Source organism: Vicugna pacos, unplaced genomic scaffold (genome assembly GCF_048564905.1).
Source record: "Vicugna pacos unplaced genomic scaffold, VicPac4 scaffold_19, whole genome shotgun sequence".
NCBI lineage: Eukaryota > Metazoa > Chordata > Mammalia > Artiodactyla > Camelidae > Vicugna > Vicugna pacos.
In genome coordinates, this window is record NW_027328740.1 from 34011574 (window position 1) to 34027326 (window position 15753).

Genomic DNA, 15753 nt, shown 5'->3' on the forward strand with positions numbered 1-15753 from the left:
GACTGTGAGGCGGGCAGTAGGTTTGCAGTGTGACCTGGGCATAATCCCTGGCTCTGAGGCTGCTGATCTGACTAGCAGAGCTGGGCAGACACCGTCCTAATGGGGCTGCTCGGGATGAGGTCTGGGACACCTGCCGTGCTGAGGGCGAGAGGAGAGCTTCCCTGAGGGGGTGTCCCTGTGAAGATTAGAAACGTCCTCCTGCAGTGGAGGAAGAGCCTCTGAGCAGCGGGCTGGATGCACAGGCAAGGCCAGCCTGAGCACGGAGATTTCAGGAAGCCGGAATTCATACAGGCCCGAACGGCCTTATTCCTGAGAAACTGGAGGGAAAATATGCTGCAAATGCAGGCTAAGTTCAGACACTCTGGTGTGTCATGAGTGATAGGAAAAGACTGTTCAGGCAGGCACGAGAGAACCCTGTGAGTGTCCCAGTTGGGTGTCACACAGGAGGAAGGAGCAGAGTTATATACTTTGCCACTTATTAGCTGTGTGACTTTGAGCAATATCACCCCACCTCTCTATATATATATCTTCATCTGTAAAGTGACAGAGTGACAAGCTCGTGTCATCAGAAGGCTTAGTTTAGCGCTGATCCTCTTTGTCCAGTCCTGTCAGTGCTGCCCTGCAAGGTTCTGCAACGGCTGCTCTTACCCTGAGAAGGGCATAGAGGGACATTGTAATTCCCGAGGGCAGGAAGGGGTTGCTTTAAAAGCAGACATGTAGCCTCCTGCAGCTGCAGACCTGCAGGCAGTTTGGTTGATGGTTGTGGAGAGGACTTTGGAGGCCTTAGCATCGTCTTAAGGCTTCTTTTCCCTTGGGGACCGGGTTTGCCTTTGCAGATTAATGTTGAAGATTTGGGCTTCTGGCAAAGCTGTTTTCAGAGATGGTTATATACGTAACATGTCATATAAAATAAAATGCTTTTATTTAATATGTGGGACTTTGCAGCTGTAGGGAACAGCTCTGTTGGCCTGGTCTCCACGGAGGACACTAGGGATCAGCAGAGCGTGCGGGAGGGCAGGCGGCCTGCAGTGCTGCTGCGGGGGGTTCTCCCCAGCATGGTGCTCTTCTGAGTTCACTCTTTTATGAGTTTGGTTGCCAGAGGAGCAGACAGCAAAGTAATGAGTTCTGGTGGGATTGTATAATGACAGGAAGAAAGAGGGAGCCGTAGTTCTTCGGGACTACTACTCGCTTTTGGTTCCTGATCCAGTGTGTTCCATTACAGAATTGATGAGTTGTGTCTATTCTGGGACTTGATTGAAATAAACGTGCAGCCTAAAGTTAAGTGTTATGTTTTATTTGTCGGGAGGGCTAGACCCAGGATGACTGCCTCTCAGATCACTCTGAGGGACTTCTACCAAGAGTAGGGGAGAAGCTAGGATTATATAGGAGCTTTACAACAAAGACCAGGTAGTTGGAACAATAAAAGATTGCTTGTTATCTAAAGAAAGCCAGGTATCTCAAGTTCAAGAATTTAGTGCTTTTCAATATATGGGAGGACGCAAACATTTGGGCTCACTGAATATATTCTTTAGACAAGCACCTAGCTATCTAGGGCCAGTAATCTGTCCTTTCTTATTCTGAGTCTGCTCAGAGGGCACCGTTGTGAGTGGCTGCAGGCCTGTCTTCACTGGGGGAGTGGCGGCAGCCGCTGATGACTTGGTTTCAGCATTCTTTGTTTAGTGACATGGTTGCAGTATTTTCATTCACATTGTAGTATTTTCGTTCACAGAAAATTATAATATTACCCTGATTATGGATAATCTGGAACCTTGGAAAGGAACCGAGATGGAATTACTGCAGGTAACTTCTACTTTAATAAGCCGTGTGCAAACATGAACACGGAGGAAGCATACAAAAGGATTCGGTGGTGAATGGGAAGGGTTTCTCCAAGTTACAGGAGAAGGCAAGGCAGAATTCCTCTTCTTTGTGGGAAGGGACGTGAGTCCAACTTTCCTTTCTGAAGTGTTTTCTAAGAACTGTTTATGGTAATTAAGGAACATAGACAAACGGTGGCACACATTGCATTTAAGAGCTGGCCGGCTTCAAACTTGGGTATTGGACAGGTGGATTTCATAGGCAAGTGGTCAGGTGGATGGGACAGAGATGGAGCCCAGGCCTGGGGCCATATTCACGTTGAAATCGCCATTTCCTCACCATAGCGCTTTGGACTAGAATGTAACCACTCTTAACCTGTTGGTGAATCTGTGAAATGTGCATGATAATATTCGTTTCTTCCTGGGATTGTTGTTAAGATCTAAAGAGTATTATAGCACACATGAAGCACTTAACACACTGGCACTTAGCAGTGTACACTTTGTGCGGCCACCACGCTTCGCGTGTGTCAGAGCCGTAAAGGCATTATTTGTCTGTTGAGGATGCACTGGTAGCCCTTTGGCTAGGTTGTGAATTCGGTGATTTCCTTAAATATTTGTAACTCTGTGTGCCATGGGCAGTTATTTTCATGGACAGATGAGGAATCTCAGGGTAAAAAAGACTATGTAATTTGCCCAAAATCAGACCATAATTTTGGGTGCAGGGGCCTCGGTTCAGCATGGGCCCCTGGGCCTTGTGCCTTCTCCGTTCAGCACCAGAGCCAGATGTGGGCTCGGCTGTTTCCCTGCCCAAAATATCCGGCAGGCCGCAAGACACAACTGGCCCCGTGCTGCTTGAGCAAAATCTCCGAAGGAGAGGCAGTTACAAAAGGGATAAACATAAAAACAGACGACAGCAAATTGTGATCAGCTCTGAGAAGGAAAGGAACACATCTCGCTGTGCAGAGCTGGGAGATTTCCCGTCGGGCTGCTCTGGGGGCGTTCATCTCAGCTAAACAAGCTCTGCTGCTGCACCAATGCAGGAAGGCAAGGCGCGTGTGGCCAGGTAGACTGGGCCTCGTTGGTCGTACTCATTCCCCATTAAGCGACAGCTGTCACAGGCACTTAACTAATAAACAGATGTTGGCCATAATCATCACGCACTTTGCTTGGTAGTTTTATTGGCGCCAACTTTGAGAGGAGGTCATTGAAGCTGCGAGTTTGCTGCATGCCCGTGATTACCATGGAAATATTCCCACTGGTCTTTCAACCTAGACTGGTGTGGCTGTCATGTCCCAGCCCTGTGAATGGCATCGTGCAGCTTCTCCCAATTGGCCCAAATGACTGACATCGATATTCTTAATTCGTAGGAAATTGTATGTGACAATAACAGAAAAAGGTAGTAAGAAATTGGAAAAGTAGAATATATCCAATTCTTTCCCAGCTGGGGGAGAGTACCCTGTGTCACTCACCCCACTCACTGCCTGTCACCTCCTCCCTGAGGACTCCATGTTCAGAAGCCACCCTGAGCCTTTGAAGAACATTTTGCCTCATGACACTTTTGACTAAGACCTGCGACCTCTCTGTCCCTGGTTAACTCTCTCTTCAAAGCCATTTAAATTTCTTGCAGGCTCCTCCGCTCAGATGTAAGAATAGCCTCTTTAAACTTCTTGATGCAGCTCCTAAATGAAGATCTTGCGAAGGAAACCTAGCCAAAACCTTGGAGGTATTCACATAGTGACTGTAACCTCAGCATTTTCTGACGTTCAGAATCAGAGGGGTGGGAGACTCAGGAAGGCCTTTTTAAGTTAGAAAGGGGAAAGAGAAAGGACTCAGGCTGTTTGAGACTGAAACATCTCGGTCCCAGCCAGCAAGGCACCAGGGTTCAAGATAGTGTGCGGGGAGTGCTGAGTTCTCACTAAGAAAGAATTGGTGGGATGGGAGGGAGGACTTTTAGGTACTTAACTGGGGAAGGAAAAAGTGGGCTGAACATTTTATGGTTGAACAAGAGGATTGTGACATGATGTGCTTGTATTGTGGAGAGAAGGGTTTTGTGGAGCCAGGCCTAAGGAGAACGCTCTCTGGCTGGGGAGTCAGCAGAACAAAAAAACACAGAGAACCGGGCAGACCCCAGGGCCCCTGATGGGGGAGAGGCTGCCCGCTAATTGGAGCCCTGGGGGCTGCTTCTGTCCCTTAGCTGGGGCCTCAGAGCTCCCTTCACAACCCAGTCCTGTTGATACAAGAGAAAATATGAGGGGCATGAGAAGGGCTGTGTCCCAGGCTTTGGTTGAGCCCCTGGGATGTGCCCCACCAGATTTTGTTCCTTGGTTTCCTGCAGTAAAGAATTCAAGAGCTAGCCAGTGTTGAGTAAAGGTAGATTTATTCAGAGAGATACATTGATAGGCAAGAGAAATGTCACGAGGTGTGGGGGTTTGATGCTCAGATTAAAAGTAGGTACACACTCCACCTACAGAGTGTGGGCCTTCTCTGAAGAGGGAGAGAGAGTGGTCACCGCGAGGTGGCACTGTGTTGCTTGTTTCTTGGGCTTGGTGGTTTCATATGCTAATAAGTAGAAGGACCAGCCTTAGGGCAAGGGGCTGGGATTCCCAGGGAGATGGCCATTTCCCACCTTTTGACATTTTGTGGCTAGCTTTGGGACTGCCATGTTGCCTGGGGCAGTGTTATTCACCATGTTACTATTACAATGGGTGTATAATGAAGCTCAAGATCTGCTAGAAGTTAAATCTCTTCATCCTGAGCCTCAAGGCCTATTGGGGTTTGAATCCTTCACCATTTTGATGTTAATTGCTGTGGCCTTCCTTGAATGGCTGTGCTCTGCCACCTTCCATCCTGTCTCACTCTGATGACACAGAGACAGCAAAGGCCGGGCCCTCTATGTGCTCCTGCATTTAACAGCGGGAGGTGTGGTGTGGGCTGAGGATGACTGAGTGGTGAGAAGGATGTTTCAGAATTTCCCACGTGAGACATGGGGACCTGCCAGCAGCCACCGCAGATTTATCTCATGGGCATTATCGCTTGCGTTGTTACGGAAACAACAGGCCAGCCAAGAAACAAGCACCACTCAGAGGGTTGGAGCACTGAGATCTATTACGCCGGCGGGCTCAGAGGGGCTTCTGTTCCGAAGCTCTGAGCACCTCCAAGACTTGCACATGAGGTTTTATGTGGTTAATTACAAGTATGGAGGTATTAGCCAATAACTCAAACAACAAAAGCAAGGAATCAGTACACTGAAGCTTATCAATTTGGAACAGATCACATTACTGACAATTGTTGACCTTGGATTTACGAGTTAGCTTGTTAGCCCCGTAAACTGACACTGAACTTCAGATTTACGAGTTAGCCCAGCAAAACTTAGATCAGTAAACCGACACTTAACACACTTAGATTTGTGACTTAGATTATTATCCCAGCTGGGCTTTTCGTTCACAGTGTCACTCATCTTTTCTATTTTTCTTTTTTTGTAAGTATTTAATTCAAATTTAAAATCAGGTGTTTTTTGGAAAGAAATTTCTCTTTTTCTTTTCTTTGGGGCTCTTTTGGGGGGTAGGTAATTAGGTGTATTTATCTGTTAGTGGAGGCCCTGGGGCTTGAACCCAGAACCCCGTGCACGCTAAGCACACGCTCTACCACCTGCCCCATCATCTTTTTCTTTTTGCTTTAGCTGCCAAGAATCTTACAGCTGAATTTCTAGTCGGCCTTTAACACTTGCCCTGACTTCATGGAATCCATTTTTATGACTTTATCTTCCCCTGGTTTCATTTAAGTATTGAATCTCCATTTTCCCTTCACTCTCAGTTTTGCCTTTTTGTTGTTATGGTTGTTAAGCTGTGTTTTAAAAATTGTTCAATTTCTCTTTTAGCAGGAGGCTGAAAGTAAATAAATATGTAAACAAACAGCACACTTAAATTCTTTTATACATTCTAAGCTGTTTAGTAGTTACTTAAAAACCGATTTCAATATTAAAGTGATAACATTTTTAAATTATTTTTTAATTTTTCATAAAGACATAGCTGATTTAAAATATAATATATGTTTCAGGTGTACAATAGATGCCCCATTTATAGTTGCTGTAAAACATTGTGTGTATTCCCGGTGTTGTAAGATACATCCCTCTAGCGTATTTACATTACATGCTGCAGTTTGTATAAGAAAGTTGGGTAACGCAGAATCTGGGACGTGGCTGTGTCTGACCCAGGTTCACACAAACCCTGCCTGTCAGAGCTCAGGCCCTCACTACTGTCTGCAGGGGAGCGAGTGGAGGCAGCTCTCATCAGCGCTGGCACCAAACTCCGAGTGGCAGTGACAGCAGTGACTGTGTGTGGACGTGAAAATTGTTGTTCCAAGTGCTTTACATACATTTCTGCATATAATAATTAAAGCCCTCCTGTGACGAAGCGTTTTATGTTTTTAATGAATAATACATTTTATTTTGATATTGATAGACTTCAAATCTCCGGAAAATTTACAGGAGTAGTACAATAAACTCTTAGATACATTTCACCTTAAAGGGGACTATTTGCCCTTTTGTGACGGGCTGATTTTAGCATAAAGTTTCAAGGTTCATCCATGTTGTAGCCTGCATCAGTACTTTATTCTTTTTGTTTGATAATATCCTTTTCCTTTTTTTTCGTTTTTGGTCTATTTAAAAATATTTTCATTGAAATCTAGCCAGTTTATAATGTTGTGTCAATTTCTTGTGTACATCACATCACTTCAGTTAAATAGGAACATACCTGTATTCATTTTCATATTCTTTTTAAACATAAGTTAGTATAAGATATTAAATAAATTCTCCTGTTCTATACAGTATAAACTTGCTGTTTATTCTTTACATACTCAGTATCTGCAAATCTTTAACTCCCAATTTATTCCTTCCACACCCTCTCCCCTCTGGTAACCATAGTTTGGTTTCTATGTCTCTGTGTCTGTTTCTGTTCTGTAGATTAGTTTATCTTTTTGTTTCTTTGTTTTTTGTTTTTGTTTTTGTTTTTGTTTTTTTAGATTCCACATGTAAGCGATCTCATATGCTATTTTTCTTTCTCTTTGTGGCTTATTTCACTTAGAATGACATTCTCCAGGTCCATTCATGTTGCTGCAAATGGCATTAATTTATTATTATTTTATGGCTGAATAGTAGTCTATTGGACAAATATACTACAACCTCTTTATCCAGTCGTCAGTCAGTGGACATTTAGGTTGTTTCCATGTCTTGCTATTGTAAACAGTGCTGCTGTGAACATTGGGGTGAAAGTGTCTTTTTGAATTATGGTTCCTTATGGATATATGTCCAGGAGTGGGATTGCTGGGTCATATGGGAGGTCAAGGTTGTCTACTGAGAAACCTCTATACATTTTTCCACAATGGCTCCACCAAACTGCATTCCCACCACAGTGTAGGAGGGTTCCCAATTCTCCGCAGCCTCTCCAGAATTTACTGTCTGTGAACTTCTGAATCATGGCTATTCTGACAGGTGAGAGGTGATACTTGATTGCAGTTTTGATTTGCATTTCTCTGATAATGATATTGAGCATTTTTTCATGTGCCTATTGGCCATTTGCATGTCTTCATTGGAGAAATGTTTCTTTAGGTATTCTGCCCATTTTTGGATTGAATTGTTTGTTTTTCTTTTTTATCAAGTGTAAATGCTGTTTACATATTCTGGGAATTAATCCCTTGTCACTGTCATTTATTGCAACTATTTTCTCCCATTCCATAGGTTGTCTTTTTGTTTTACTTTTTGTTTCCTTTTCTGTGCAAAAGCTTGTAAGTTTAATTAGAACCCACTTGTATATTTTTGCTTGTATTTCTATTGCTTGAGTAGACTGCTCTAGGAAAACATTGTTGAATTATATGTCAGATGTTTTGCCTATGTCTTCTTCTAAGAGGTTTATAGTGTCTTGTCTATATGTTTAATTCTTTAAGCCATTTTGAATTCATTTTTTTGTATATTGTGAGGGAGTAGTCTAACTTCATTGATTTATATGCAGCTGTGCAGTTTTCCCTGCACCATTTGCTGAAGAGGCTGTCTTTACTCCATTGTATGTTCTCACCTCCTATGTCAAAGATGAAATTACCAAAAGTTTGTGGGACTATTCTTGATAATTTTGTTTATCCATTCATTGATGGATGGATATTGTTAGTAACTCTTGGCTACTCTAAATGATACTGCTATGAATATTGATGTGCAAGTTTTTGTGAGAATACGTTTCCATTCTGTTGGCTGTACAGTTGGCCCACCATATCTGTAGTTTCCACTTCATGGATCCAGATGGCTGATTGTAAAGAGACTCGAACATCCTTGGATTATGGTATCCAGGGTGGGGTGTTCCTGAAACCAACCCCCCGAGGACACTGAAGGATGACTCTACATGTAGGAGTAGACTTGCTCAGCCACATAACTCTAACCTTTTGAGGAAACATCGGGCTTTTCCAAAGAAGCTGCACCATTGCCCCTTTCCAACGGCTGCATATTGAGGGTTCCCATTTCTCTGCCTCCTGACTGACACTTGTTATTGTCCATGTTTTGATTATAACCATCCTAGTGAGTTTAAAATGAGATCTCATTTTGATTTTGATTTCGCTAGTGATGCTGAGCATCTTTTCAGATGCTTATTGGCCAATTGTGTATCTATTTAAATCCTTGGCAAATTTAAAAATTGGGTCGATTTTCTTTGTATTGTTCATTTGTAAGCATTTGTTTTATATCCTGGATACTAGTCTCTTATTAGATATATGCTTTGCAAGATTTTTCTCCTATTCTGCAGATTGTCATTTCACTTTACTTTTTTTAAACATTAAAACAATTTTTTAGGGGGAGTTAATAAGATTTATTCATTTTATTTTTCTTCCTAAGCATGCAGTCTATCACTTGAGCTACCCCCTTCCCCTTTCATTTCACTTTCTTAATGATGTCCTTTGTAACAAATGATTTTCATTTGATGAAGTCCATTTTATCTGTTTTGTTTTATCACTTGTGCTATTGGTATTGTATCTAGGAAGCCATAGCCTATCCTACGACCACAAAGATTTATACTGTCTTCTTTTAGAAAGTTTATACATTTAGTTTTTACATTTCTGTCTGTGATCCATTTTGAATTAATATTAATTTGTTATATAAAATACGGGGGTCCAAATTCCAGATTCATTCTTTTGCCTTCAGATACCCAGGTGTCTCTGCGCCATTTGTTGAATAGACTATACTTTCAATGGAGTGTTGTTGGCACATTTCTGGAAAACTGACTGTAAATGTAAGTTTCCCCACTGGATTTTTTGTTATGTCTCATAGATTTCTGAATCCAAACTTATGACAGAACCATAATGACTTGAGTGCTATAGATTTGCAGTGAGTCCTCCAACTTTGAGTGAGTCCTCCAACTTTGTCTTCTTTTCCAAGATTGTTTAGTCTGACCTGGGTCCCTTGCATTTCAATATGAAATTTTGGATCAGTTTTTCAATTTTTGCAACGAAGTCAGCTGGAATTTTGATAGGGATTTCATTAAATTTGTAGATCACTTAGGGGAGTCTTAACATTTTTAACAATATTGTCTATCATTCCATGAACGTGGGATGCCTTCCATATATGTATATCTTTTAAATTTTTTTTGGTGATACTTCAAAATATTCAGTGTACAAATCTTGTAAAATTTTGTTAAATGTATCTCTCATTTTATTTTTAATGCTGTTGTAAATGGAAAGGCTGAGATTCCTAAGAGTGGGAATATATATCAATTTATTTATTTCTAGGATTCCTACACAGCAAATACCCTAGGTTTATATTTGCTACATTAATCTATCCACAATTCTTCCCACCACCGTGTCATAAGAAACCAAGACCCAGGTTAAGCCACCTGAACACCTATGTGGAAGTGAGAAATGAGACCTTTCGGTGGGGTTTTTGTAGATGATACTGAGAGCTTATTCAGTAAGGCTTCATCTTAATTCCTTTTAAACAATCCTTTCAGTATATATAGTCAGTTATATTAAGAAAATGCCCTTTTGATGTGCGGAGGAGCTTAAACTATCATTTTTTAAATAATTTCCAGTGAGAGTGTTGTACTTGAAACATAATTTGCATCAATCTTTGAAGATTTATGTTTCAGGAGTTTTGACTAAATAATACCTGTCTTTATTCAATAACTACAACTAAATGCTCAAGCAACAAGTAAGAGTTTGAGCAACTGCTCCTGCCCCGTAGTGCTGGGTGGCTGCAGCTGTAACTGGAGTCAGCGCTTACCTCGCCCAGTACACTTGTGCTGATCTGCTCAAAACGGTTCGTCCAACAGTTTGTCGGTAGTCTTTTCGACAAAGCCATTAAGCATTGTTTTAAGGTTGCTGGAATGGAATCTATTCTTATTAATATTAAGTAAGCATATATTGAGTGCTTACTGTATGTTGGGAATTGTCCCTCAGCCTCATATGAATAATATTTCTATTAAAACCTCTCATATTTCCTTGTTATTCGCACTTTACAGATAAGGAGACTGAGGATTAAGTCTTCTTTCTTTTGGGGGGAGCTCGTTATCAATGATGGGAAGTTGTAAGGAAAAAGATTTTGATTCATCCAGAGAAAATATTTTTCTGAGAGTCAGCATTGAAGTAGGTGACCACTGAAGAGGGTGATCATTGTTTGAGTGAGACGAGCCCCGGGTTATACGAAGTCAGCATCCCTGTCCTGGACACTGCACGTGTAGAGCTGCGTGGAGGGTGAGGCGGCGCTGCAGCGCAGGAAAGAGGATGCCAGGCCGTTGAGCTGTGCTCAGGCCCAGTGGGGCTTTCTCCTAAGAGCAGTGGACCGTCATTGACAGATTTTTAGTAGGGGAGTGTGGTGCTCTCGTACATCCCTTTTGTCTTATAGAATGCTTAGAAACATTTAGAAGGCTCGGCAGGAGGTGATGTGATGAGTCAGAGTAGGGTGGCTGCGAGATGTAGCAGTGTTCAATTTTCAAGTGATTTTCAGTCCCAGGTTTGTGGCTGAGTAGCCGTGTCACTTTGGATGACACACTCAAGGAAGCGAAACAATTTATGTAATCAATTGAAACAGTGATGTACTGACCTCCCAGGACTGCTGTGTAGATCCAGTGAGATAATGTGTGCACAGTGTGCAGCGTGGTCCCCAGCACAGAGTCGGTGCTGAGGGAGTGCCAGTGAGTACCTGGTAGGACAGGTGTGGGTGGTGGAACTCATTGACTGAGGAAATTGGTCCCTGAAGGAGAGGTCCTGTCACATCTGTGAGTGATGGGCCTGAGCTGGGAGAGGCAGGGAGACCTTGTCCCCCGACCAGGTGCCCTGGGAAGGACGGCTATGGGAGGAGCACCGTGAAGTCAGCTCTTTGCAGGTGGAATTGGAGGAGCCCTTGAGATATCTAAGTGCATTGTCACAATCACAGAAGAGGTCTGGGCCCGGGCTGTGCATTTTCCTATAATCTCAATCCCTGAGGATGCCGAGGTATTGATCACTGAACGTGAAGACATACTTTACAGGACACGTGAATAGTAGTATCATCTCTGTCATCAAAGCTCACATCTCTTTATTCATCTCTCACTTTGCTAATTGGGTACTTACAGAGCTCACTTCACTGACCTTCCGTGGGCTCAGGCTCCACAGAAAAGAGCTGGTGAGTCTCCCTCTTTTCCAGAAGAAGACACATTTAGCTGGTAGACTTCTATACCTCACCAGAGTTCGAATTTTTGTTTGTTGATTTAATTCTATTTTCTGTTGGCCATCTCCTGACAGGAGAGACGTTTTACCTAATGGTCAGGTTTCAATTAGCTCTTACTGAGAATTGCTGATCTGATCCATAGTGTATTTACTCTATTAACTTTGTAGAGTACTTTTCATTTTCTGTCTTTGCCCTTTAATTTTGTTTGCCCCTTCAATTTTCTATCCTATTTGGGGCCTTATTTTTTTTTTAATTAAAAAATGTCTATAAGCAGTTAAGAAAACCAAAGTAAAGAAAAAATGCACATGATAGCTAAATTTAGAAAATATCTAGTGTGTTTTCTGTCTCGGCAATGGAGGTTCTATAAACTCGTGAAAACCTTCATTACATAAGTTCCTTAAAATGCTGATTAAGAAAAAAACCTTCCTTCCTCATCTTTCAAGCTGCACAGCTATTTGTCAAGAAAGTGAGGGGAAATTCTCAGAAGCTAAGACAAACCAGAAAGCAGGGATTCTGGGAGATACGTGAGCCTTAGAAGCCCTGGGGTGCCGGTTGGCTCCTGAACTGTGTTTCAGTTGCCCTGGCAGGAGGGCAGGAGGTGAGCCTGAGGCCTCTCACACTGGGAGTTGGATGGCTGTTCTTATGTAAGGCCAAGCGCATCCTGAGAATCCTGCTTTATAAAAGGGTGAATTAGAAAGAAAAGAATAAAAGCATTCCTCAAGGCAAGGAAGTAAGGAAAGTAAATTTTTTGGAAGCTGGGAAAAATAACATATCCAAAGTAAGGATTTAGTTTAAAGCTTTTCTGGCATGAGAGAGAAAACAAACTCCTGGCAGATAATCACAGCTCCTCCCGGAAAGAGAAGGTGAGTTTTGAATGAATCAGTGGACAGCCATTCTGTAAAAGGCCCCCAGAGTCTTCTGGGTCAAGATACTGGACCCAAACACCTCCTTTCCATGATCTCATTTAAATAATCAGAAAGGTTTTAAAGGAAAGAAGCCATAATCATAGTTCTATTTATTGACATTATTATATGCTAGGAATTCAGAGGTAATTATGCAGTTGTCTCCTCTTTTATGGACCTTACTTTCTCTTTGACTTAGTTGGGGAACTTGGTGGAAGGTGGTGTTAGTCTGTTGCAATTAGCCAGGAGAGGAGTTTAAGAAAGCAGTGAAGGGTGGGTGAGATTTTTAGCTGAGGACAGTCCTGTTCAGTTGGCTTGTAATTGCAGGTTCGTTGAGTTGTCACTGGAGGTAATTAATCTTATGGAATTTTGACTTAACTCAGGCCTCTTTAGAATGGACAAGTGAACCTGGAGAAAGACAGTCAAATCTGTGCAGACATTGAAGTTCCCTTGAACGTGCGGTATCCCTGAGCCAAAGATAGGACAAAAAGGCAGCACTTCTTGAGGACAGAGGAGTGGTTTTTAAGGTTCTCCAAGAATGATTCCCAAGGTACCGGGATGGCCAGTTGTCAAACTGTGACTTTGCTCTTTGGACGGTGTATCCACCAAGTTTATTGGCCGTTTATATGTTTCCATTTCTCTTTAATACATGTCAGGTTATGAGGACATGGGCATAAACATTTCACACGTTGTCAAGGTGACATTGGGTACCTGCCTATAAGCACGGGCACACTTGCAGCTTCCTCATACATCTTGCCGCCCATCCCGCTCCCCGGGCTCCGTGATCACGGCAGAGTGGTTCCTTATTGAGCTGTCCATCTCCTCTGTGACATCGTAACCAAACAAAAGACTGGAGCGTATTAGCTTGGCTTTGTTTTTTTCTATCCTTCCCTTTGAATGATGATGACTGATAGTGGACCCAGTTACGTTTGCAGATGATTTACAAGTAGGGCTGTCAGTACAAACCTTGTAATCCCCGCTGTGTGATCTAGAGAAGAAACTTACACTCTTTCCAAATTGCTTTAATGCACTTATGTGGGAAAATGATATACGTTTGAATATGTATTTCCTCTCTGAGTCATCATGGCTAGACATGAATATTTGTAGACATGTAATGAGTACTCTGTATTTGAACTGTATGGTCCCCTAAATTCTCCCCTGCTTTTTAAAGTCATCACTGGATTGCTACCTCCAGAGTGCCCCAAAGCATCCGCCACTGCCTGTTCTTCAGACACTGTGAGTTTCCAAGTTGGAGAAGGCTGCTGGCTGGTGAGGCATTCTCTGGCACATCTCTGGTTGGGTGATGTGAGCTTAGAACACAATACTTGGCAGACAGTAACTAACCACGGTCACGACCATTTCTGGAACACTCATGGAGGATTTTACACCTATGCTAGTGGCATATGTTATTTCATTTAGTTTTCCCAACAGTCATAATCAGATTTTATCATATGTATTAAAATGGAAACCGTCAAAGTGAGTGACGTGCAGACTTTGGACTGGAACACAGGACTTTCTGATACCTGTCTCTGTTCCCTCCCCAGCCTATCCTACCAAATGGTCAGGAGACTCTTCCTCCGTCTTGAGTTTCCCGCTGATGTTACCAGTCTCTTTGTTTCTAAGAGAGGAAAACAAGTCTAAACTTACTTTCCAGTTGGAAATGGAATGGAAAGTTAACGTTGGAAGCCGGGAGAATCTGTCCTGTGATGAAGTGGTCTCCGAGCCACTTCCACTGGGATGTCACATCACTGTCTGTGCCCCTTGCTCAGCTTGTGCACAGGTGACAGGGCAGATGTGCCGAGCAGTCCTCCCTGACAGGGCAGTGGGTTGGAAATGAGTTTGGGGATTTGGTTTCATTTCATAAGTTCCTGAGGGCCTTGACCTGGCACTTCGAGTGGGAGCATTCCCTGTCCCACAGACTCGTGCTCTGGGCCCGTGCTGACCTGATGTGGCCTCAGCCTGAGGCTCAGGGCCCGTGGTGATGAGGAGCATTTTAGTCCAGGGTCTGCCGGAGGCTTTGACACTTCTGAGCTGTGGGAATTTGTCCAGGATGATAATAATTCCTCCCCGAGTTTCAGATTTCCTTGCCTGTGAGCTGGGGTAGTAATAGTTTCTGAGATGATCGTAATGACTCAGTAACGGGCGCAGCGTGTGCTGGCAGGTATCTGGTGCTTAAGGAGCAAAAGTCGCAGTCACTCTGTCAGCATCTCCCTGTGCGCTCTGTGCTTTGAGAAGTTGCGTGTTTGGTGAAAATCCCGCCCAGACACTAGGCTCTAGATGAACTGTTGTTCCTTTACTTTCCCTTCCTTTTCCTCTTTCCCTTCTCTGTGTCCCATGTTTATGTAGCAGATTCCTCTATTTCAGGGAATACGGGCTTTTCTAGTTAAAGGACAGGCAGAACGCGGAGAGGTGGGGCCCGGAGGGGGTCTGGAGCGTCTGCACAGCGCTGCTTCCCTGCGTTTCTGCATCCGGTCCCGTCAGTGCACTGAGTCAGCCTTCCTCTTCCTTCCTGTGTCATCGGGTCTCTGTTTTAAGGGAAAATATATTTACGGGCTTTTTTCACTTACGTGTTTCATTCAGATGCTTGTTGCTTTTCTCCCTGTGCTTCAGCGTTCCGAGGAGAGAATTCAGCAGTGCTGCCTCCTCTCCGAGCTCTATGAGTTGATCGGCTTCCACTGCAAGTCCACCTTCTTCAAGCGGGAGGCCCCCATGCAGCGCGCGGCCCCCGGCATCCCGGAGCCTGGCGGGAAGGCCTGCTCCCGCCTCCTCCTGCAGACGCTTCCTGGCTACATTCTGTCGCTGGACCTGCAGGACTTCAGCAAAGGTGTTGGAACTAAAACATTGCTTCAGTACAATTAACCATGCCTGGATTGGGCCCTGCTGTCCTGTCTCATCAGGGTGAATTTTTACTCATTTAGAACAAGGCTCAGCAGACTTTTTCTGTCAAGAGCTTGCGGGTAAATATTTCAGGGTCTGCAAACCTCCTGATCTCTGGTGCTGCTGCTCAGCTCTGCTGTTCAGATGCCAGAACAGCCGGACAGTCCACACACCCACAGAGCTTTATTAACAGCGGTGGCTGGGGCTGAATTAGGTGTATGAACTGCAGTTTGTCCCCACAGCCTCCTCAATATTGACACCTGCACCAGAGTGTACATTTGTGACAATGGGAGAACCTACACTGACACGTCATCATCATCCAGAGCCCATAATTGATACTAGGATTTACACTTGGTGGTGTGCACTCTGTGGGTTTGGACAGATGTACAATGACATGTATCCACCATCACAGCATCATACAGAGTCGTCTGTCTTAATGACCTTAAAATGCTCCGTGCTGCAACTCATTCATTGCTCCTTCCCC

At 43.5% G+C, this 15753-nt stretch overlaps 1 protein-coding gene across 3 annotated transcripts in view; it reads left to right on the forward strand.

Moving 5' to 3' along the window:
- LOC140692920 (trafficking protein particle complex subunit 9-like) overlaps positions 1 to 15530 on the forward strand; it is a 99750-nt gene extending 84220 nt beyond the window's left edge. The window contains exons 2-3 of one of the 3 annotated variants that reach the window (XM_072957131.1): positions 1730 to 1800; positions 15003 to 15530. In XM_072957131.1, coding sequence (XP_072813232.1) covers positions 1753 to 1800; positions 15003 to 15251 — 297 coding nt within the window. In that variant the 5' untranslated portion in view covers positions 1730 to 1752 and the 3' untranslated portion in view covers positions 15252 to 15530. Of the gene's footprint in view, positions 1 to 1729; positions 1801 to 12869; positions 12943 to 15002 lie in introns of those variants that run through there. The other 2 variants (XM_072957132.1, XR_012068541.1) reach the window with 2 other exon arrangements.
- The last annotated feature ends 223 nt before the right edge of the window (positions 15531 to 15753 follow it).